Source organism: Oryzias latipes, chromosome 14, assembly GCF_053564925.1.
Source record: "Oryzias latipes strain Hd-rR chromosome 14, Olatipes_Hd-rR_3.1".
Classification (NCBI taxonomy): Eukaryota; Metazoa; Chordata; class Actinopteri; order Beloniformes; family Adrianichthyidae; genus Oryzias; species Oryzias latipes.
In genome coordinates this window covers 6893837-6918492 of record NC_136250.1, presented here as the reverse complement: position 1 = coordinate 6918492, position 24656 = coordinate 6893837, and the positions used below count along the sequence as shown (strand labels likewise).

The window sequence follows — 24656 nt, the reverse complement described above, 5'->3', positions numbered from 1 at the left end:
TCTTGATGGTTGCTTCTACTTCATTAGCTTTGTGTGGACAAGCGCTGACACATGATATATACGTTACATATTGTCTAACGAGATTTTTGCCTTTATTTACCGAGTGACTTATAAACGCTCTCACACACGCGGCGTAATGGGAAAAAAGAACGTCAAGATGTGGAGAAAGATAAAGCACGTTTGGCGAGTTGGATATTAAAAGGAAAAAACTTGGAGGCAAACGGGCAATCTGCGGTTGGAGGGCTGGTGCAGCAGCCTCAGGCAAAGCTAAAGTTTGAAGTGACGTGAACAGCTCAGAAGTACATTTCTGAGAGACACATGAAGCTCACTTTGTTATTAGGTTTATGGGAGAATAAGATAAGAAAAGTGATTTAACGGCAGTCAGAGCCATCATTCTAGTAGGCCGCTGGTTCTCAGCTGACTGCAAAGGGCTATAGATCAGAAAAGAAAGTCCTCCAGGCATGGCTTAAATTATGGGCTTGTTCAGATCAACTTTTTATACAATGGCTTATTCTTTTTTTATGGACTGCAAGGTTACTGTTGCGATCATTTGGTCATCTGCTCTGATGATACAACCCCTGATTGTCAGCTTTTGCAAAATCCAAGCAATCTTAAGAAAAAACAAGTGAAATGATCATCCTTTTATTACAGATAAACCACAGACTAATCCTGCCTGGCGGGGGTGAATTTTCAGGAAAATTGTCTTCTTTCTGACCTGCTCCAGCATTCTAGCCTTCCTAGCATAGTGCACTATAAATTTTTGATGGTGAAATCATACAAAAAAATCTACTTTGGGTCAAATACCTGGAAGATGTGTCAGTTTAGATGATGTAAATGCATGTTCTTCAAAACTTCAAAAAATGATTCGCAGCATGGCATGCTGGGAAACGTGACGTACTGCTGTTGGTAAATGGTAAATGGCGTATACTTATATAGCGCCTTTCTTCCTACAAGGACAAAGCGCTTTACAGTCACAGACCCATTCACCCAGTCACACACACATTCACACACAGTCTCACACTGGTGGTCGCTGTTGTTGTTATGCTACGAGCTAAAGGTAAGTGCTTTAGGCGAAGCAGCCAGCTTAATATGATATTTTTCAGATTTTCATCGAGACAATAACAGATCGACCATTCTTGCTTTTATTTTTACCCCTATTGAATGCTCACAGAGACACGGAAGTAGCGGCAGGAAGCGGCTTTTGCAGCAAGATGACTGAGGGCGTACCACAGATCATCATCATGTGAATGAACGTGAATACGATGGATGCTTTTGTGCTTTTTGAAATAAATAAATCTGTTCTCTAAACATCCTCCGTGTCTTCAATGCAATGTAATGAGACACACACAGACAGAAATGTGAAGGTATCTGCTGTAAATCTATGACGTAAATTAATAACAGGAAATGATCGGCTAGTCAGTTAGCATGTAGCCTAATAGTAGCCTTCGAATGTAATGCGATTGACTGCTAAAGTTAATAAAAGACAAGTCCTGAATATTATTATTCCTATTCGACCCTAAACTATAATATCAGCTGTCTGTCAACAGACCAGCCAGTTGCCCAAATGCTGGCATACATCAAAGAGCTCTGCGGCGGAGCTAGTAGTAGCCTAGCAGGAGCTATCGTATGACAAAGCAGCCTAGTTATCATAAATCTTTTGATATTTTTCTTATATTCATTGAGACGGTAATAAAGTTATCATTTTTGTTTTTCATGTTCCTTTTTTGAACGAATATGGGTCACAGAGACACGGAAGTTACCGCTGAAAGCGGCTTAGTTTTGCCGGCGTACAGAGGGCATATCCGCGTGAATGACTTATGACGTGAATAATTATTGCGTTCGAACGGATTAATTATTGCGTTCGAACGACATAATTATTGCGTTCGCACAAGTTAATCATTTCGAGGGAACGGAATAGTATTTTGAGGGAACGCAATAGTATCTTGTGGGAACGGAATAGTATCTTGTGGGAACGGAATAGTATTTCGTGCGAACGAGATAATAACCTGTGGGAACAAGATATTAATCAGTGGGAACAAGATATATTTTTATATCTTAATGTCAGGACACGGGCTCCGTACATTTGAATGATTTTTGTTAAAAAAAGTATTTTAATTTACTTTTTGCTCATAAACCATCCATGTTTCTATTATCAGAACACAGTGGATTCACAAATAGTTGTCATAAAATGCTCGTGTTTTTAGGTTCTTTCTTTGGAAAATTGGTGACGTCACATTTACTGATTAAAAAAAAAAAAGGGCAGTGGGCACATGTCCAAATTGCTTTTAAAATCCGGGGCAATAGATAGTCCCGTGCTATTTGTTTTAGAGGTTATGGAGGGAATACAGACATAGCCAGAGCCGGTGGAGAGTGTGGCGTCACCACATAGAAAATAAAAGAAGGGGAGAATTTAAGGATGTGGATCCAAGTTTTGATCAAACCTTTTTTTTTTTCTGTCAAAAAGACTTATTTGCTACTGACTTGGCATCTGCACTACTATTTCATTTTAACACATTTAGTGTCCCTAAAGTATGAAATAAAAATTTATATTTTATGTATTACTTAGAGACCAATTCACAAAGGTTCTTAACGTTTCCTGCTTCTGAAAGAATGAAAAAAAGTCAAATATTCAAAGGACCTGGGTTGAGAGACATTGGTATGGATAATTCTGTCAATAACTCAACTAATCCCAAGGGTTGCATTTCTGTCAACATCCCAACTCAGCTGCAAGTACTCATTTATTTATCCCTAACAAAACCCTCAGAGACTCATCGCCTTCAGCATCACTGCATCAATTTCAATTACATTTATTATCAAATAAACAGACATGTTGATTGACAGGTGATTTAACAACCAAAATTAAATACACGGACAGACCATTGCTTACTATGCTGACAACAAATGCCACTTTGGAGTATTTTACCATCCATCCATCTTCTGAGCCCGTTTTGTTGCTTTCGGGGTCACGGGCCTATACCCGCCACCTGTGGCCAAAGGCAGGCTACATCCTGGACAGGTCGCCAGTCTGACACAGGGTCACAATCACACACCCATGCACACTCGTATTCACACCTATGGCTAATTTAAAGTAACCAATGAACCTATGAAGCATGTCTTTGGATGGTGCAGGGAAGCCGGAGTCCCCGGAGAAAACTCAAACATGCACGGTGAAAACATGCAAACTCCACTAAAACCAGAAACAGAAACCACACAGAAAGGTCCTCCACTGGTGATTCTGTTTCAGGTCCCCCAGCTGGGATTTGAAACAAGGCCTTCTTGCTGTGAGGCAAGAGCCCCGTGCAGGGCTATTTAACATAGAACTCGATTAGGTGGGTTTATATAGGAATAAAGTCTTGTTTAGTTTTTTTTTTTTTTTTTATTAAAGAATAAATAAATAAATACTGCAATAGCCTTGCTAAAAATGCCAAAGGGTGTAAACTGCCTTCCACACTTAAACCACTCACCATCCTAACTATGCAGGTCTAACAGGTCATCGGGAACGTCGGTGTACCCACACAACCATTAAGTCACTTGTTGCAGACCAAACACAGACTAACACCTGATGCATACAGGTGTGTAAGCATCAATGTATCTAAGTTCCAGGGCAAACTGTAGCGCAAGGTGTCACTCTTTAACCACCAAAGCCATTAAAAAGCATGAGAGAGCCAACAAATGCCCACTCTATTGGCTTTTAAAATCAAGAACTAATCCTCTGAGTGCCGCTGTCCCCAACTGATCAAAACAGCAAGAGCTGGGGAGGGAGTAACAAGATTAGTAGTTTGGTGTTAGTTCATTTATTTAGTAAGTAAAAATACAAAACAAACATTAGAAATCAACTGTTTTTTTAATTGCAATAAAACAACTAAATTCCTGTGTATTTTTACTTATAGTGTTGTTTCTCTTTCGGCTTTTCCCATCAGGGGTCGCCACAGCGAACGAGTCGCATGGCAAACTTGGCAATGTTTTACGCCAGATGCCCTTCCTGACGCAACCCTCTCAAAGCAACCGGGCTTGGGACCAGCACAGAAGTAGAGAAGGGAACAGGGAGCAGCCCGGATTCCAACCCTGGTTTCACGGACGGAAGGCGCCGCAAACCAGCACGAGCTAAACCGGCTGTATTTTTACTTATAGTGAAGACTTAAAAATTAATATTAAGTGTAGATTATTTTATCTTTTTTATTTCTCTTATTCCTAAGGGTCATTTCATGTTAGCTTTAAATATCACCACCTGTAGCACTTCTTAAGAACAACAGTTAATTTACTATGACTGCTTGATAAGTCATTTTTAGGACTGGAGTCAAACAATTAATTGATGTCAAATTGTTCTTTACTAAGAAGCTTTTATCAAATTCATAAATGTCTCTTAAAGTAACTATTTTCAAGCAAAACATTAAAACTAACTTTATATGTAAGTAGCCTATTCATAATTTTACTAATGAATGTTCCATTTCTCTTTAGTTTACATTCTTAGTTTTGTGTTTTTTAAAACCAAATTAACCTTTTTGTTTTTAGAATGGAAACTTATAAAATAAAGTGATATCCTAAAGAGTTGAACTGTGCGCTACATCAAATTGTGATCTTGCAAATAAAAATATAATAGATTCTTTTTTTTTGGCATTGACACACATGTTTTAAATTTTAAATTAATATACCACATTTACCTTTAGATCCTCTACTTTAAAGAAAGAAAAAAAAAGATTACCCACTCCGATAAATATCGTGCTTTTCATGTTTATAGCATGTCCTTGTGGCATTACTCTGATGGACGACATATATGGGCCTACTGTACAAGATTTACACATAAGAAAATTAAGATCAAAACTGCATTGTTGAGTCTTTATTCAATTCAATTCCTTGTTAATCAGGAACAGATGAAAAAAGCTAAAACTCGCTGCTCCGGTCCATTCTGATGCATCCACTTGCAGACAAATAGATCCATGTACGTCTTTGTTTTCCTCATCTGAGCTGGTATCTGGCTCAAAACTGGATGGTTAGATAGCTTCAATTTTGTTGACTATGTGTTCCACCTGTAATGTTAGGTTGGGGTTGTGAGGGGCTGTAAGCTAGCAGGAGGGCATCTAAACAGATGGAAGACAGGGAGGAGGAGTGAGCTAATGTTGCATCGTCAGTCCCGCCCACAATTCAGAGGCAAATTTCTAATGAACTCTTGCCGCTCTGCAGAAACCATGTCCTAGAAAACAATATTTTTGGCTAAAAACGGCATTATCATAATTAAAAGACCTCTGGGAATGCTCTTAAATTCATAAAAAGATAATCATATCAATACTGTTATAAAGCAGAATCAAGAGAAGGAAAAAACAAATCTCTTATAAAGCTATCTATGCAATGTTTGCACCTCAATTAAGCCATTAAGTTGCTTTGTCCTCACCAAACAAGGCTGAATGATGAATGAATTTACATCAAACTGTTGTTGATTAAAATTCATCTCCCATTTCAGCTTCCTCGACCCCTGCCTGCCCCCCTCTCACTCTCTTATCATGAAGCTTATGATATGCTCATACTTCAACATGATGCTAGCTCCATTTGCTGGCCTCAGCTAGTAATGTCAAGCATCATTTATTTAATGTCTAACAACATCTTATTTGTATGTCGGAAGCACCAGGTGTTGTGATAAATAGCTGGTGCTCAAAGATTTGGGCTTAAAAAGAATACATTGACATAACTTATCTTCTTTGTTGCATCGGAAGCTATGGAAGTCATTAACGTCCTCTACTAACTTGCTGCATGGCTTTTTCTTCAAAATGTAAGGATGTGACTACCCTCAAACAGGAAAATACACAAGGTCAAATGTTATTTGTGCTGCAGAAACATCCGTTTTCAAAGATCGGGGGATTGAGAAAGCGATGACAGATCTCAAATGCTTGCTGTGTCGCCTTAGTGATTTATTTTATGGTGATATTGACATTATAACCTCTTTGAAAACAGGCTCATTCATCTGCTGTCTGATGATGAGCATTAGTCACACGGATGGCGGTACACTTTGATGCGTGTTACGCTGCCTTTTGCTCACAACGGCGAGCATGTGTGCTCATGTGTGTTTGTATCTCTGTGGGAACATGCATGCATGCACCACACATGCATGTAATCTCATAATGCAGGACCAGAAATGATAGCATGAGGGACACACACATGCCCTAGATAGTTTGAATCTAATCTGGGCCATCCTCATTTCCGCTCGACACGTGACAACTCGGCTTACTGCAGGTAGGCAAGCTGTGGGGAACACAACGCTCACACATGCTAATGCGCAATCATGAAAACACTCACAACCACACACCGACGCTCTGCGGGAATAGTGGGAAACCTGCTGGAGCCTTTACAGCTGCAAAATGGGCTGCCTATGTAATAATTCTGGAGGATCTCAAAGTAGCCGACCAGGGGAGACACAGACACGAGGAGAAGATGAAGAGAGCAAGGGAAGGAAAATGAAGAGTCAGAAGGAAGTGTGTAGGGTGAGGTAACTCAAGGACATTCTGCCTGCTGCTGTGCTGTGCTGCTTCCGAGCATGCTGCGGACTCGCAGGAGCTTTCCTTTTGGGTGGCATTATGTAAGAGCGTGACAGACAGACAGAAACGCACACAGCCGCACGCTAACACACAATGTTGCGCATGCTCACACATAACACTGTCATCACGCTCAGACTTAAAGTCTAACATTCAGAGCACGTAATTCTAAATTCACACTGAGCTGTGCTTAAAATTCTGTCGCAGCTGATGAAAGCTCTTGTTCACCTAATTGCTGCAAAGAGAATAGAGTGTGCCATAAGCTTCAGCTCAATGAACAATTGTCCAGTTAGATGTTCAAATGTCTTTAAAATGTCCTTTACATTCTCAAACCCTCCTCCCATCTTGTTCTTTAAAGATAAACAATTCCCATCGATGCTTGTTGTTTTCTGAGCTTTCAAGGTAATTGGCAGACTCCAGGAAAGCATGCTGAAGCTTGTACTTCTTACATCTCAACACATGAATGAGCTTAGGAGTTTATAGAAAGAGTGACCACTTTCCCGGGCTTCCAGTAACCATGTTGTGCCATGCTAATCCAGGCCTGGCTCCAGCGATTCTTGGCAAGACGGAAAAAAGTCACGCTTTCCACAAATGCTTCACTCTTCTTGTGTATTCTCATTTGTTCACATATCAGAGAGCACCATGCATAATAAAATCTGATGATGGTATGGAGTACCACCCCAGCTTTATGAAAACTGAAAAGGGAATTTTTCTGCTTTATTTCGACAAACTTAAATCTGAATAATTTTTTCAGTATTTTACAGAAACTGAGTTTTCAAACCTCACAAACTCATCCTTCATAGAGATAGGAAGTTAATTAAAAAACAAACAAACAAAAAAACGATGATTTAGTACACAGCTGAAGTCTTTTTGTAGGGTTTTGCCCCTTTCATCATACGATAAGTATACCAGCTGGTTTAGTGCCATACTCTCATCTCCTTTAGTTCTGAGCGAGAGCCAAATGTCTCATCATTGTTTCCTCCATGCTGATTTATCTAACAACAGATTTGAAACCTTCTGGTGAGGGGCTCATTTCTGAAGCCACAGATGTTTAGAAAGGAAACGGGTGCACAACTCACCAAAGACAGTTCTGGCAGGGACGGACTCTCTGTTGAGCCAGAAAGACACCTGGGAGAGGATGACTGTCATGATGCAGGGTAGATATGTCTGGATCACAAAGTAACCAATTTTCCTCTTCAGGTGGAAGTGGGTTGTCATCACCACATACTCTCCTGTGGTTTGCAAGATAAAAGTAACCATCAGACCTCAAAGTATTAGCAGATTTAGGAAGCATTTAGAAACCGCCTGGAAAAACTTGAACCTTTTTTAAAACTTTCTGACGAAATGAGAATGAGAAAACTAATATGGAGCTTGGTATGGACAATTTGATTAGTTATGTCAAACACTGTTCAACAACCACTGAATTATTGTTGACCAAAAGATCTAAATAGAAGACTGAAGACCTATAATAGTCAAATTAAAGTCCCACTCCGATCTTTTTTTTAAGCTCTTTTATTTTAAAAGTATTTCCCAGTGGTCTTGTAATTATGATTATTATTTTTAAAATGGTATTTTTTACAACTGCCCCAGATTCACAACAGTCTGAATAAATACATACTCAGAATTGCGATTTTGGGCTCAATTTACTTCATATATGTCCTCTATCATTAGAAAAATGCCACAAGAACATGTTAAAAACACAATTTTCATTGGAGTGGGTCCTTAATAGATTAAAAAAATATATACATGCCAGAGCTTTTTCTGAAAAGTTTATGTTAATTTCAAGTTTAAAGGTTAATTTTTTTCAAACCTAAATTCTATACTACAATTCAAGTAAACAAAGAATCTATCTTTAGCCAACTATAGACTATGGCAATATTTGGAACTACTTTGTTCTTTCTAATGTTCATGATATCAGCATCCAAACCATTGGAATGTCAAGTTGGATCAACATTATGGAAAATAATAGGAAATGCGGCCTTCTTTCCACATTGTTTAAGAAACTCCAGCATCATCCTTGGACCTGTACCAGCTAGACCAGGGGTCCGCAAATAAGGAGCTTCAATGGCAGGTTTGTTGGAAAATATGTCGGAAATCAGCCCTCAAGGCCTGGATTTGGGGACCCCTGAGCTAGACCATATAATACCTACTCATTTTACACGTAAAGAAGTGAGTGTGTTTTAGGCACACAAACATGGCATTCTTGTTTACGAAAATCAACCAAACAAAGAAAAAACGTTGGAAACTTTAAATAAATAATCTCAAAGGTCTAAAGGAGCATTTTGTAAATTTTGGTAAAGTACAGATGACAACAAACGATCCTAAATATCATTGATGGCACAGACTATTCACTGTAGCTTGTTAAAATTAAATATTAACCTGAATTAGCCTTAGTGCCTGATATGTTGAGGGCCTTGTTTTTTGACACCACAGTGAAATTAAGTCCCTGCTGTTTCTGCTGAGCTTTTGGAAAGAATAACATAAAGATTATTTTCATTAACTTAATTTAATTTAGAATCCATTTGGTTTTCTTATTTTAACCCTTTAACATCTAAGCTTTGGCTTCAGTGTTGACATTCTTTGAATTACTGTAACTATTCAGCCATTCACGCAATTAACATAATGTAGCATTGAATCTGTTGGAATTATGTCAGTTGCGTAAATGGCTGAAGAGCGAGTGTTATTTTTTTGTCAGCGACAGTTCCAGTGTTAAACAGTTAAAGCAACAGTAATTACTGTTCCTGTTTGGGGTATAGGAAGGATGTTAGGCCAAAGTAGTACCGTGTGTCATTTGTGAGCTGAAGCTTACCCGTGCTGGACTGAACCACACCAGAATCTACGCTCTGACCCATCAGGTCATACTGGTTCAACCTGGAGCCATCCTCTGCTACCACCACGGACTGAGCTGCCCCTCTAGTCCACACATACACCACCTCTGCTCGGGTGTAGGCATCTGATAAGAAGGAGCATAAAAACAATATTTGGTTGTTAGGGAGTTTTATTGTTTCTAATACTCTGCCACTGAATACAAATAATTTTCTCTGAATTTATGACTTTTGCGTTACCCCATCCTGTTTCATTTCCTCTAGTCTGCCATCATCTCACTTATGTCCAGCTTCATTTGCAAAGAAGCCTTTTATTGTGCCTTATGTGCCTCATATAATATGATTTTTCACTTTCTTTAAAATCCAATTACCTCCTGTCTTTAGCACATTGTATCTTTTCAAACCTTTCTTTTGTACTATAAAGTTCTTCTAAGAAAATCAGCAAACATCCAAACAGGACAACATGACCTTAAAGCCACCAAGTCTGTCTTTCCTCCCTCTGGCCACTCAACCAGTCATAGCTGCAGTGAGGCTCGACCACTGCAGAGGCAAGGATGGCTCAACTGCAGACTGCAGCATGAGGAAGAGAGCTTATCACTAAAATATTTAGCGAGTGAGTTCAGTTTAAAAACACACAGGGTTCGGCCTGTTCGCTCTCGCCGCCACAGCTGTCCTAAGAATTGGGCAGCTGCAGTGTGACACTTCCTCTCACTTTCCTGTTCGCTTAGTTCCCAAACTCCCCCTGCCACCCCAGCCTTATTACTTCTCCCTTCCAGCATTTCTCCCAGTGCCTATCCGTGTCTTCAACTTCTATCATTGGATTTCTTGTTAAGTCGTCTTAAGAATGGCACAGGGTTGTTGCAGCTGTCAGTGGTGAGCAGCTGGTATGATGCCCTGTCGATATTATGGAGAGTGGGCTGCACTTCTGCCTTCGCCTTGAAGGGTTTTTAGAAGGCTGAAAGAGAGGCCATTATAGTTGGAGCTTTTCCTCAGTGTGCCAGCGGAATTAGGCACTGTGACAGCACATAAGATGTGATGCAAACTAGCATTCATATAAATATACATATTTTCAATATTTTTAAAATGACTAAAAAAAGCAAAAGCTACTTACAGCTGCCAAACTTCAGTGGACAAGCATGGGCATCCATTGGAAAGTCTTCTAAATGCATTGGGCACTCTGCTCTTACAGTAAGCCTAGAGGAAATCATATAGACATATATTATACAAACACATTTTGGACTGAAACATTACTCAAGGAAGATTATATTTTTTCTTTTTTTTCTTTTTTTCTTCTCTACGAATGCAACTGCTCGAGTTCCCCAAGCAGAGAACGTCTGTTTCCCTGCAGCTTGGTGGAGAACAGCACGTCAGGCCACCCGTGACACACTAATCTCCCGTCTCTCCCTCATCTCACTCATCTGTGACACCAATATCAGCTCTGCTCCCCCCCCGATCTTCGTGAACATGTTGAAACAAATGTTTTATGAGCTTTACCTTAGACATGTCACGATAGCATCAGTTCTTGGTGGGCAGCAAGGTTTAAAATGATATTTGCTAGAGCATCATTTTCCCTCCACTAACTTTACTATACTAAACGCTTCTCAATTCAGCTCATTTGCAAATGTCAGATATCATTTTCATTGTGAATACCAGTTTTATTGCCAGGGATAAAAGCATGACTGCTTCTAATGAAAGTGGCATATTTAAAGTGTCTAAAAAGTAAACAACCAATAACTCTTTTAGACCTAACGAAATCTTTGTTTCCTGTTTTGCTTGAATCAAACACTTTTTTTAGTCAACCTTGACCAAAAACTTCAATGGTTTAAGTGTATTAAGCTATGATGAGCAAAAAACAAGCTGGAAATAAGCAAACACACCTGTTAAATTAGTTTATGCGGTTTAGCAATGTGGAAATATTAAAAAATATATTTTAAAATACTCAAATACTTCTCTTTTTTTATGTAAAAGTGACGACGAACCTGCTGACTTGCACTGTTTAGCCCAAAATAAATATCATAGATCAAAACCGACTGTTTTATTTTTTTAACCCCAAAACTTGCAAAAATTATTTACTACTGTTATTCCGATTCCTATAGCCACCATTTGATGCATATCCTACTTGTTTAATTACATAAATATATGAAATATTTGTTCTGGAATCTCATGCTGCACTGCCGCAGTACATCTTCCTACCTCATGGTGTACAGCAGCGTGCCTTCCTCTGTGATCCGCAGCAGCTTGTTGGGCATGGTCATGTTGTGGGCCACCGACTTCTTGCCATTGTGGAAAAACGTATCAGGAGTCCAAATCTTGCTGGCCATCAAGTTGTTCAGACGAAGCACGGCCATGGGGCCTTTGAACTTTAACCTTTCATCCTTCCAACTCTGTCTGAAGAAGACGTCAATGGTGTACTCCTACAGGACGGTGGTGACATTAAGAACAAAAACTAAGTAAAACAAGGCCAGACTTTCTTTATTGCAGCAATTTCCTTTGGAAATTTGTACCAACAGCCCAGAAACAAAATGCCTTGTGGATCTATTGTTAATGTTCCTGCATTTCTACATCCTAATTTTTAAGAAATTTAGACTTTTTCAGGGCCCAATTTATTGCTGGTAAATGTCCCTTGAAGTTAAAGGACTTCATGAAGAGGGAACTTCTGTTCAACTGAACGACATAAGTATGTCTGACTTGTCATTTCTTTTGGATGGACAATCCATATTTGTGGAAACTCTTTTTTTACAAAAACATCTTTGTTCCCATATCCATTTTTCCTCCCCTTTTAGTTGCACGTTTAAAGACTTTTCCTTTCAAACGTACGTATGCAGCAAGAGAATGAGTTGCTAGCTAGTAAATTAGCATCACTTTAGTTACAGAAGTGATGAAAAGAATTATTCTTGAAATTTGATTTTTAGTGGAAAAAAATTCTGGGGCACGAAAAAGGAAGAAGAAAAAACAAAATTTTAAAGATCTATCATTTTCAATTAACTTAATGAGTGTGGCTGAAATGAGCTTTTAATTGTTCCATGTGACTGCTAGACAGAGCAAAGACAGCCTGAAAACTAAAGCACAGCGGGAGGTTTTGTGCTTCCACTTTTCTTTATTTCATTTGGTTCTCATACAATAATTAGTGTGAGCTGAAATACAGCTTTAAGGTAACGGAGAAGAATAAGGAAAGTCTACAGTTGGAAGGAAAATAAAAAAATCCTTGTTTTTTTGACCTAACAGAACAGAAAAGTAGTTCAGGCCTCTGTGTCATCCAATGCAATTATCTGAGATTATGTCAAACAGTATGCACATTTTGATGTGCGCATAAAAGCAGGGAATCACTTGAATGAGATTAATTGCTTTCTGGTGCACAGGCCAAAGATCAAATCTTTGTGTTTGAACAGCCGCAAGAGTTTTAGAGTAAATTGTTACAGACATTGTAAAATAAATCATCTGTCTTTTATGGGTTAGGCCGTTAAGACATGGCAGTTTATTTCTACAAACTCAAAAAAGACTGCTGTGCTTGTGTTTATCTACAGCAGGGGGTACCCATGCTTTTTCAGCAGGTGTGCTACTTTTGTGACAAGCAACTCCAAAGGATCTTAAGTAAGGAAGTAAGTACAAGATTTATTAAAAATCAGATCAAAATATACGTAAAATGAAAAATAAGTCTATAGGAATTGGAAGGGGAATGGAAGAAGTTTATGGTTATAAGAATCCAATCCCCCCTCAGCAACACTCGTAACAACAACACAATAAGATTAAGCAATTCTGACATACGAGAAAACACATGACAAAGACAGACAGACGCGCCAACCACATACCACACCCCTTATAAAAAAGGAAGAAGAAAACAAGATGCCTCAGCTGAAAAAAAGAAACAAAAACCAAAACAAACTCAAAAGAAGAATACACACACTCATCATTGTTACATTGTGTCTTGGTACTTATTCATTATGTATCTTTCAAACATACCTTTAAAATGAACAATATTTTCACAAGTTTTCATTTCATCAGACAGATTTTTCCAGAGTATGACACCCTTTACTGAGATAAAACATCCATTTTAGGAATGTCCTTACTTTAGGTTGATAGAATTTGTTGGTTCCTCTCAATTTATATTTATTAACAGCATCTATGTTTTGAAACATAGATTGAATATTAGTTGGCAGAGATTTATTGATGCTTTATACATAATTTGGGGAGTTTTAAAATCTACCAAATCCTTTAATTTTAAATGAAATATATTAATAAAAGGTGGATTGGTGTGCTCATTATATTTAACTTTATGAACGAATCTGGATCCAAATTTGTTTTGTAACAATTTCCCCACACTTCTATACAGTAATTCAAATATGCCATTTTGAAGGAATGATCAAAAATAAATAAAGCAGATTGATTGAGCATCAAGCTACATCTTTTCATCACTCCAACACATTTAGCCACTTTTGAACGCAAATAATGGACATGGGGTTTCCAACAAAGCTTATCATCAATAAATACACTGCAATGAAACGGTTTCTGTATTTGTCAATGAGCCTTCTGCACCTGTCCACAGGTATTATGGCCCACTCTTCATGAGCAAACTGCTCCAGTTTTCTCAGGTTTGACGGGTGTCTTCTCCAAATGGCATGTTTCAGCTTCTTCCACAGATGTTCAATTGGGTTTCAGATCTGGGCTCATAGAAGGCCACTTCAGAATAGTCCAACGCTTTTCTCTTAGCCATTCTTTGGTGTTTTTGGCTGTGTGTTTTGGATGGTTGTCCTGTTGGAAGACCCATGACCTGCGACTGAGACCAAGCTTTCTGACACTAAGCAGCACATTTCTATCCAGAATGCCTTGATAATCTGGAGATTTCACTTGACCTTGAACAACTTCAAGACACCCTGTGGCAGATGCAGCAAAGCAGCCCCAAAACAGAACTGAGCCTCCTCCATGTTTCACAGTAGGGACAGTGTTCTTTTCGTTGGATGCTTCATTTTTGAGTCTACCAACATAGAGCTGATGTGCCTTACCAGAAACTTCAGTTTTGTCTCATCTGTCCAAAGGACATTTTCCCAGAAGCTTTGTGGCTCGTCAACATGCATTTTTGCAAATTCCAGTCTGGCTTTTTGATGATTTCCTTTCAACGGTGGTGTCCTCCTTGGTTGTCTCCCATGAAGTCCACTCTGGCTCAAACAATGAATGGTGCGATCTGACACTGATGTACCTTGATCTAGGAGTTCACCTTTAATGTCTTTGGAGGTTGGGCTCTTTGGATACAGTTCCAACTATCCGTCTCCTCAATTTGTCATCAATTTTCCTTATCCGGCCACGTCCAGGGAGGTTGGCTTCTGTCCCGTGGGTCTTAAACTTCTGAGTAATATGTGCCACTGTGGTCACAGGAACTTCAAGCTGCTTAGAGATTGTTTTATAGCCTTTACCTTTACCGTGTTTTTCCATAATTTTGTTTCTAATGTCCTGGGACAATTCTGTCCTTGGCTTTCTGTTGTCCATGTTCAGTGTGGTTCACACCTTTTCACCAAACAGCAACGGGACTATTTGACTCCCTTTAAATAGGCAGACTGACTGATTATGGGTTTGAAAACAGCTGTGATGTCAATTAAAGGACATACCCGAGTTCATCATGACCCCCTGGACAATTAGTTCTCCGTCTTTTATGGAGGCACATTCATTTTTGTCCAGCCCTATTTCATTAGTTGTTTTTTTTTTAAATTTATGTTAATCAACAACTCAAAAGTAATGGCTGATTTTGATTCTTTAATTTTCAATAAGTTTTAATTTATTGTTACTTTTGAACGTTTCAAGTAATTTCAGTGAGCATTGTGGACTTTCTTTAACTGAGGGGTACCAACAGTTTTTTCCACCGCTGTATTTTTTGCACTTTCTCAATTGGTGTATTATCAATAATTAATTTGCACTGGCACGTCCTTACTCTCTCTCCTAAACAGCACACATTTAGTCTTTTTTAGATTCAATGATAATTTGTTTCTATTAAAATAATATTTTAACTTGTAAAGTTCCTGAGTTATGTCACTTAGAAGTTTCTCTAAGCTTTCCCCTGAACATAAAATGTTAGTATAATCTGCAAAAAGTATGAATTTCATAATTTGCGATAATTTGCAAATATCATTAATATAAATTAAAAACAGCTTTGGTCCAAGAATTGAACCTTGAAGTACACCGCATATAATATTCCTATTTTTAGATATATTTTTTACTAATTTTGTGTTAATCCTCTAATTCCATACTTTACCGATTTATTCAGTAATAAGGGGTTTGATAATAGCTTTAGCAACATTTTGAATTGTTCTCATATCAACACCATCCGCATCCTGGGACTTTTTATTCCTACATGTCCTGATGGTCTCCAATACCTCTTTCTGTGTGAGAGACATTGTATTTGAATTTGTCTCAATCAAATCACATGGTGGTTCATCAACAGTTTCAATTTTTCTGGCTAGTCCAGGTCCAATATTCACATAAAAACAATGAAATCTGCAATTTCTTCTTGGTCACTAATAACCATGCCATCTTCCACAAAATACTCTGGATTAAGGGTTTTTACTACACCCATTTATATTATTCAATGTCTTCCAGATACCCTGAATGTTGATTTTGTTACTGTTTAGTAATTCATAGTAGTACTCTTTTTCCTTTCTCACAAAATATGTATTAATTTCTTTTTGTATTTCTTATACTTCAGTTCAGCCTCAGTGGTCCTGTATTTCAAAAATTGTTTGTATAGATGATTTTTCTTTTTGCATGCATTTACCAGTCCATTTGTTAACCATGGAGTATTTAAAGGTTTGTTCTTTTGACATTTTCTAATAAGACAATTTTTGTCAAAACATGAAATGAATATTTCTATAAAGGAGTTTTAAGCTGTGTTTACATCTGACTCATAGTAAATGGAATCCCAGTTATAAAAGGATAGGTCACTCTTTAAATGTTTTGGTGACTGTTCTAATTTAATCTCCATCTATATAAAGCATATCTTAATATTATACTTTAAAATATTCTTATGTATATTATTTTTCATTTTAACGCTCACATTTAGGTACTTAAAAACACATGAGAAGCATATTTTAAAGTGAATCAGACAAATATTTAAATTTAATTGATACATTTAACATGCAAGATGAAAACATATATTTCCTTGCCTTTTTTTGTTGCAACATTCACCCAAAAATCATTTAGCCAATTAATGAATATACTTTTATGGTGCAACTTGACAATAACTTGAAATAGCAGTGCTGGAACTTACTGCATATACAGTGGGGAGCACTAGCAAATACAGTAGAGATTTGACCGGTATATTTAAGAAAAACAAGAGGATGTAATAAATCATCAACTCCATAAATATTTTTTTTACAGTTTTAAGGCCTGGCAGGTTAGAAAGGTGGGGAGAAGGGCGAGTGACATTTACAGAGGCAGAAAGAGTCTTACCATGTCATGGTCCGACACTGGTCCGATGCTAGTCACAAAAATGTCAGTCTTGACTTCAGTTACACGCTCTGTTGAAGCAGGAAATTGCCAGAGTGAGTGACTATAAGCACCATTCATTAGCTCCAAACTGCTGGTTAACACAAGAACACCTGGCCTTAGCCTCCCATCAGATCACTTTATTTTGCATTTCTTATATTCCAACACAGAAGAAAAAAGGAAGCAAACAAAAATGTTCACTCTGGATGTTAAAGAAACATTTTTAGCTTTTTGGTCTGTAAGTCACAGAACCACAAATTGAATCATTTTAATAATTTAGCATATTTCCAAAAACAAGGCTAGGACAGGAAATGGGGGAATTTATGTCAGCCCATGAGTGTCAGGTTTAGTTTCTCATGACTGTCAAACTGATGATATCTGAATGATACCCATCATAATCCATAATTTCTTTCCTTTGGCTGCTGAACTTAAGGACAACCCAATTTTATTTGCTTGTCTGTTTGACGCCTTCTGCATCGTTCCACATAAAATCCTCTGCTTCCATCACACTGATTTTTTTCCCAGGATCCTTCTTTTTTTCTTATCCTCCATCTTTATAAAATCTTTTTCGTCTCATTCTCCATTTCCTGGATTTGCTTTTGAGCCTGTTTGTCATTTTGCATCTCCCTCAAACAATGGGTTTTCAACAAAAGAATGACTGAAGTATAAAGCGTTTAAAAAAAAAGATGATAACATGAAGCATGACAACAAGAATGCCTTCATATTTAGCGATGTGGATATTATCTATTTGCAATCATATGAGTAGAAAAGCGTTTATATAAGATGGCCTTTGCATTTTAGAAAAGAAAAAGGAAACTAACCAAATGGGGCAAAAAGTCATTATACAAACAATCTCTATGCATCGGTTTACTGACCTCCCAGTCCCGGCCTTAGGCGATTGTCATAGCCATCCAGAAGGCTGTCCAAGATCTTCGTGAACACTGTAGTGTTATCCTTTTGCTCATCTGTCATGCCGTTCTGCCCAGAGCTGGCAAAGAAGGAGGAAGATTTTAAGTCACAGCTAAAGACCAAAAACCACAGCCAAAAGTGCCAGGAGAATAACAACAAACCCTGCAAATGAATCATATGTCACAGAGGGGAAGCAGGGAGGGTGCGCTGATGCGCATGGGTAGCATCATGAATCACATTTGGAAAACATGTAAATTCCACGACACTGAGTAATTTCTGTCCTAATTTACAATTCAGACAATGTGACAGGGAGCTTTTTAAAATTGACTGATATGAGATGTATAAGTAAAATACTCTGTATTCTGAGGTTTTGCTGTGCTGACCTGTCAGAGATGACATAAATTGAAGCGGTTTTATTTTGAAATAATAACTAAATAAACCTACATTTGTACACAATTTGGAGCATATTGAGCAGTTATAATACATTATTCACAGCCTAATATGGTTTTAAACAACAAGGTTCTTGTTGAATATGCTCTTTGAACAACACTAATTGTTTAAAGCAGTGCCATGAACACTGATCAGTAATTATGAGAACAAAAGTTGCATCTCCACAAGCACAGATTTTAATTGATTCTAAACAGGAAAGAATCATGAGTTGGAATAGCATGAAGGCAGCTCGTGATACGAGTAAAACAGCGTGCAGGTTTGAATATCGGAACATTTTCCTGTTCGGAGGCTATGGTCTTGGATAGGAACTGTCTGGTTCTCTAATCGTCGTTCTGGTGGATTTTGGTTTGATTGGATGCAAAATAAACAGAAAATTCTGGAAAATAAGCTTTGCTAGCTGAAAAGCTCCAAGGAGAGGGAAAGGTCACCAAGATTAGTTAGCAGGGATCTGCAACTGGAGGGAAGGAACATTAGCAGCTCGGAGAGGAGTGAAGAAAAAAATGTGTTTATGCCGAAATAAAAAAGCAGGATAAAGAAAGTATAAAATGAAAAAGGGAGAGAAAAAGGCGGCAACGTTTGGGATGGGTGTACATACTGTTTGGACTAACCATTTTGACAGGAGCGGCTCAATATTGCAGCTACAGGGCTGAAGGGGATCCTGCAGATCTGAACATGATCTCTTAAAAGCAGGGCTCTCTAATCATGCACTGCAATCGTTTGCATAAAGGAGTTAATGCACATCTGCCATGTTTCATAAACATTCTCCTCTGTCAAAGCACAATAAAAAAAAGGAACTCTTTAAAACCGGAACTGCAGAAGCAGAAACTTTGATGAGCAATTTTTCAAAAACAGTAATTAATCTCTCTCAGTCGGGTCTGTGAAGCCAATTATGAATGAAAACAGAAAACACAAATTATATCTATGGGGTGCCAGCTACATCTAGTATAAGTTTTGAGTTCTTTTTATTTCCATTTTGGAAATTTAAGTTGGCAATTTTAAAATTGAAAATAAAAGTAGGATAAAAATCCGTCAAAATCCAGCAGCAAGATTGCAGAAGACTTTATGTGCAAGGGTTTCTGGTCATAACTAATAAGACAAGTATGTTGAATAGTCGGTAAAAAAAAAGTCATGCTTTAAAATTCTTAATAGGTGGAGAAACTGCACATTTCAATAAATGAGACAAATAACAGCCAAAGATGGACACACTGCAATTATTTGACTTCGACATAACATACCAATTTCTAGTTTCATGGAGGATAACATCCTGCACACAATAAACAGAGACCTAAGCACATCTGGAAAAATGTGCAGGACTGCAGTTTAGACAATGGATGTACACCAGGCACAAATAAACATTTTGTGTGAAAAAAAGAGGATGATATGGAAGAATGTATGCTTATCATCCAGGGGCTAGTTTCCTTTAAAACCCTGTACACCATCCCCATCTACAGGTCATCTGAACAGCAACAGTGCTGCTTGCACTCGTGCTGCCTGTGTGCCTTGCTCCCACTCCCTCTGTCCATTTCACCGTAAATCTCATCCCCCTCTCTTTTCTGGCTCTCCTTTCAGCCACATATCTAATTATGAGCCCATCTTTTTCTGTTGGCAACGTACTGCAGCCGAGTTCTCTGTCCCCTTGATGGCTGTGTCTCGCAGAAATCCCCAAAGGTGCACACGTGAACGTGTGATATTTGACTTCAAAAAGAGGGGACTGGATTATACAGTAAATCTTTGGGTGATAATTGCCTTGCAGTTTGTGGTGACGGTCCCTCAGTACTGTCACTGCAGCACTTCAATGCCTTCATATTTTCTCTAATGTGTGGCTCATCAGACCAAGTAAATAAGAGCCTCCATTTGCAGCCAGAAAACCCCAAAGCAAAGATACAGTTGTGATTAATGAGTTAGATCCAATCAATCCACAGTAATGAGCAGTGGATCGTATATTTAATGCAGGATGCACGGGGAGGGTTAATCTGACTCATATCTGACATATATTGTGGCGTTTTTTGTTTTTTTTTCCTGAGTGAGGCTGCTGAAAAAGACAAGCTGGATCCTCTCAAGATATCAACATTTAAGTCAAGTGCCTGTGACAGTTCTGCTGAATTATTCAGCTGTGAAGAAAATCCTGATCCGTTCAATCTCCTCAGGGTTCGGAATTCTCCACAAGAACCTCCGGAGGGACGAAAAGCTTGGGCTCCACAGGACGTCGAAGTTTAAAAAAAATAATTTCCCTTTCATTTACCTGTTCTTACCGATTCTTAAGTTACATTTTTCAAATGAATCAAAAATGTGCAACAATTGAAAAGAACATTTTGTATTTGAATAGAGAGCAGTTCTTTTTACATGACAGTGGATCTTTTTTCTGTCATTTTGAATCCAATTTTCTAGTATTTTTTTTTCTCTGTGCTTTTCTGCTTCTGGGTAGCTGACATCCGACATTTCGGTGTTGACACTGAGGAGAAGTGTCTCCACACTGACCCTGCTATCACTTCAGCTGCTGTCAAAAAACACATGCAAAGTAATCTATGGCAAATCTATCAGCACAGCACTGTCACAGCACACGGTCCAGGTCAGAAAACTGAGAATTGAGATGCTTCTCCTCACAGGGAGCGGTACTGACACGGTGAAGGGGATAAAAGCTTTTGTGGCTCGTCATTTCTCCTCCCTGTGATGCATTACTTATTACCTCTGCAATTACAAGCATGCAAGTTTCCTGAGAGGATGCCCCACTTAAACCCACAGTGGATGTTGGCCTGCAAGACTATAACCCAATCAAGAAAGCACCAGGCAGGAAGACAAAGTATCAGCCCGGCAGGTGTATAACTGTTTGCCTCCTTGGCGGGCTTTCAGATATACAGTCAAATTTACTAGCCATCTGAGCACTTGGCAAGGAGCACTGAGAGGTAAGTATCCTTTTTTTTTGACAACACCGCATCAGTAGTTTCACCAATGCCATCCAGTTCTCCCTCTGAGCTCAATAACTAGAGGTACTCAGAAAGAGCTCGATTATATAGGCATAAATAATGCCTATGGTAATGTCACCTGAACATATTTCCTGGGCTACAAAAAAAAAATATTCAGTTTAAGGTTTTCAGCAATGTCCAGGTACATATGAACATGCATTTAGGGCTTGGTATAGAAGTGGAAATTGGATCTTACCTTTTTCCACCCAGTACGCTGTTGGTGGCAAACAAGTAAGCCCACAGATACAGACACACCACCCTGCTCCGTCCACACATAGTTGCAATATGAGGACCTCTTACTGCAGAAGGTTAAGAACAAAGAAAGCGAATATCATCGTCAGAAGTGCAGTTGTGGATCAATATCGGAAATGCTTCATCAGATCAAAGTGTCATCAAGGCAAGACATGCCAAAACGTTGATGAGGAGGCTGGCTGTGTTCTTGTAGGGGGGGGGGTCTTTATGTCAGATATTTGATGCTGGATCTGAACATTTATCAAAGACTTGACTGACAGCTAACTGACTCCAGCCTAATGGTCATGTCACACGTCCGACTTGAGGCAACACGACCATAAATCATTGCACAATCATCATTTCAAATTAGATGTCACTTTGGCAGAGAGATCTTCGGCACCCTCACCATAAGGGAGATCACATCTAAACGACAGCTTTCCATAATGACAGAGGGGTGTGAGACAGCCAGATCACATGCATATGGTGGGGCTGCATCTGAAACGCATAACAATTTGGAAGAAAAGGCAAAGACATATAATGGACTGTGCAGCGCAGTGTGCAAGCTCATGGCACCTGTGAACGCTCCCATCTAATTCCCCACGGAGTTGAGCGTTGGTACCGCAAGATCAAAAGCAAATCCGCCCAATAAAGGATGCTTGCTTCCTCCCCAAAAAGAAGCTATGTCAGCTGGGTCACAAAGTATGCAAGCAACACCCTGCACTGTTTTGCATGCACATCACATATGCAAAAATCCCATCTTATTTGAAAAGCATGATCTGTCTTCCCAATGTAGGACCACTGCTTCAATATACGATATGATGAGTAAAATGTTCAGAACAACAAAGGAAAATCCCCCCCAACACTTGTTTGTGGTTCTTTGACTAGTCTGACATGAAGTGTTCTGTCCAAATAAAACATGAATACAACAAATCCTGTAGATGACAAGGATTAAAAAAAAGCAAGGATGATGCAGATTAAGAGGGGGGAGAGAAAATCCCGCACCAGCACACTTTCCAAGTTATTCAGAGAAAATGTCACCCTCCTCCCTACAACCTATGGACACAACTGAACTCGACAGAAATGTATCATGCAACTGGCATCCCCGCAAGGCTGGTCAAAATGCATCCATGACGATCAAGAACCGTGCTTAGCTGAGTAATTAAGCAAATGTGCGCCGACGCAGGTTCGTTCGGTGCGCTGTCCGTGGTGCTGAATCCCAAGAACGGTCGTCAAATACGCCCACGGAGGGTGATCATTTCTGTCTCCCATAAGCCCCCCAGTAAAACTCGATTCTGTCCACCAACACAAACCATCTCTGTCAATATGCGACCGTTACTCCCCTGTCCTTCTGTAGAATTAAAAATAGGTAAGAGAATGGAGAATAGCACTTACAGCAGATGGGTATGTTAGGTTCCGCTCACTATATCCTCAAACTTTTGCGAATATCCTTTCTGGCCGGGCTGAATGAGAAGAAAATCCACTGTGATCTGAGATCTGGCGATTTTTTTTTTTTAGCTCGAGTCTGGAGAAGCGGCTGGTGACGATATGCGCAGGTCTCTCTCACTGTTCATTGGTGGTTCTGTGGTGAGTTAAACTCTCAGTCTGTCAGCAACAGAAATGTTCTGCTTAACTAAAAAGAAAAAATACATATATATATTAAAAAAATAATATTGTGGACTCTATATAATCTAAAGGTTCCTGTCCATCGATCGTGCCTCTAGATGAAGGTATTGCCAACAGGGCATGTCCAAGCGCAGCCTGTTTAATTTTAGAATAGGCTGTGCCAACGTAACACAAAGACTAGCCCGCCCATTTTATATGCAGCACAATTTAACTTCCACTGCTGTCGCCCTAATCTCTATTCAGTGGCTGCTAAATAAAAATCCGCTTAGATTTTCAACCGGGTTCCCTTGTTTTACCCCCATCGTGCGTTATCCGTCTGCGTCTCCGACTCCTATGTGATGATTACCAAACAGATACAATTCTCCTTCCTTTCATTTGTCATTTCATCTCATCCAAGACATCTAATGCATCATAAGGACGAGAGTACCAGTCATAAAACGCATACTAAGTAGTTGCGACAAGGAGGAAAAACGGATTCAGAGAAGGGAAACGACACCTCCTGAATTTGAAGAAAACCTTAGATCCCTCTGTAAACACTCACCGTCTCCTAAAAGCCCACAGTTCGCATCGAGAATACAGCTTCCCGTCTCACTGTTTACAGCCAAATATTGTGCTGCCACAGCCGCGCCGCTCCAGACTGAGCACAGAACGACGAGGAGAGGAGCGCGGAGCTGCGTGCATCTGCAAGAATGAGAGAGGGGGGAAAGCCGGCGCTGTGATACGCGGCGGAAATTTTTTCTGTAGTCATCTGCGTTTTGCAACTTAAACTACAAATCAGGGGACATTTTAATCACCAAGGACTGAGGATGAGGGTGGACGTGGGCAATAAGGATAGTCTTATTGACAATTTCCACGTCAAATTAAGGGTCGTTTGTCAGCGCGCAATATTTCCATCACGCTTTTGACGGAGGGGAACGTCGTTCTTACGCCCTGAATTTTGACTGCAGGGGGTTAATTTTCATTAGAACAGGCAGAGGCAGAGTGAGCTGGCAGTGAAGTCACGTCAGTCTGGTCTGCAGTGCAACGTTTCCTGGATGAGCCTGTATGCTGCCTCTTCACGCGTGGTTAAAGTAACGCATGTGCGTGATTAGTTATGAGGACGTCACGGACTTCTGTGCCCCGTATCTTCGGAATGCACAGAGGTCCATCTACTGTTCGTGCATATAGATATCGGTTGATGCAGTCAAGTTTCTATGAACCTGATGCTGCTGCAGGCGCGCGCTCACAATTGAATATGAATATTTATGATAAGAGCTGTTTAGATGCAATTAGTATGGTCAGCCTCTTTTCTCTCGAATCCAGTCGCTGCATGTGACTTGATGCCCGTGCGCGCGTGCACGTGCAGCCGTGCACAAACACGTGCCCGTGTATTTATTTATTTATTTGTAATTTTCAATGGAGGTTTCAAAGTAAAAAATAAAAAAAAAGTAAGAGAGACGGTCGTCCCTAACATCGAGCGTTTGGGTAAACTGGAGTCTTTCCGCGCGCGCCACAGACCTCCTTTTCCAAAAACAATGCAGAAGGACAAACTGGTGAATACAGACAGCAAAGCACAGCTGACTTGCCTGCACAGAGCTCCATCTCTGGGTTGATGAAGGAAAGGAATTTGCGTGCGTGTGTAACCGCTTCTCGTTACACGTGCATGCGTGTCGGTGGGTGGG

The 24656-nt window shown here is 39.4% G+C and overlaps 1 protein-coding gene across 5 annotated transcripts in view; it reads right to left on the bottom strand.

Moving 5' to 3' along the window:
- Window positions 1-23834, bottom strand: part of gabra1 (gamma-aminobutyric acid type A receptor subunit alpha1) — a 32318-nt gene extending 8484 nt beyond the window's left edge. The window contains exons 1-10 of one of the 5 annotated variants that reach the window (XM_078930999.1): window positions 23537-23834; window positions 22765-23002; window positions 21779-21867; window positions 21338-21440; window positions 17695-17807; window positions 16784-16851; window positions 11543-11763; window positions 10461-10543; window positions 9334-9477; window positions 7604-7756 (exon numbers count right to left, since the gene is read on the bottom strand). In XM_078930999.1, the coding sequence (XP_078787125.1) occupies window positions 7604-7756; window positions 9334-9477; window positions 10461-10543; window positions 11543-11763; window positions 16784-16851; window positions 17695-17807; window positions 21338-21417 (862 nt within the window). In that variant the 5' untranslated portion in view covers window positions 21418-21440; window positions 21779-21867; window positions 22765-23002; window positions 23537-23834. The remainder of the gene's footprint in view (window positions 1-7603; window positions 7757-9333; window positions 9478-10460; window positions 10544-11542; window positions 11764-16783; window positions 16852-17694; window positions 17808-21337; window positions 21441-21778; window positions 21868-22764; window positions 23003-23536) is intronic. The other 4 variants (XM_078931000.1, XM_020699617.3, XM_011492366.4 and 1 more) reach the window with 4 other exon arrangements.
- Window positions 23835-24656: the final 822 nt, after the last annotated feature.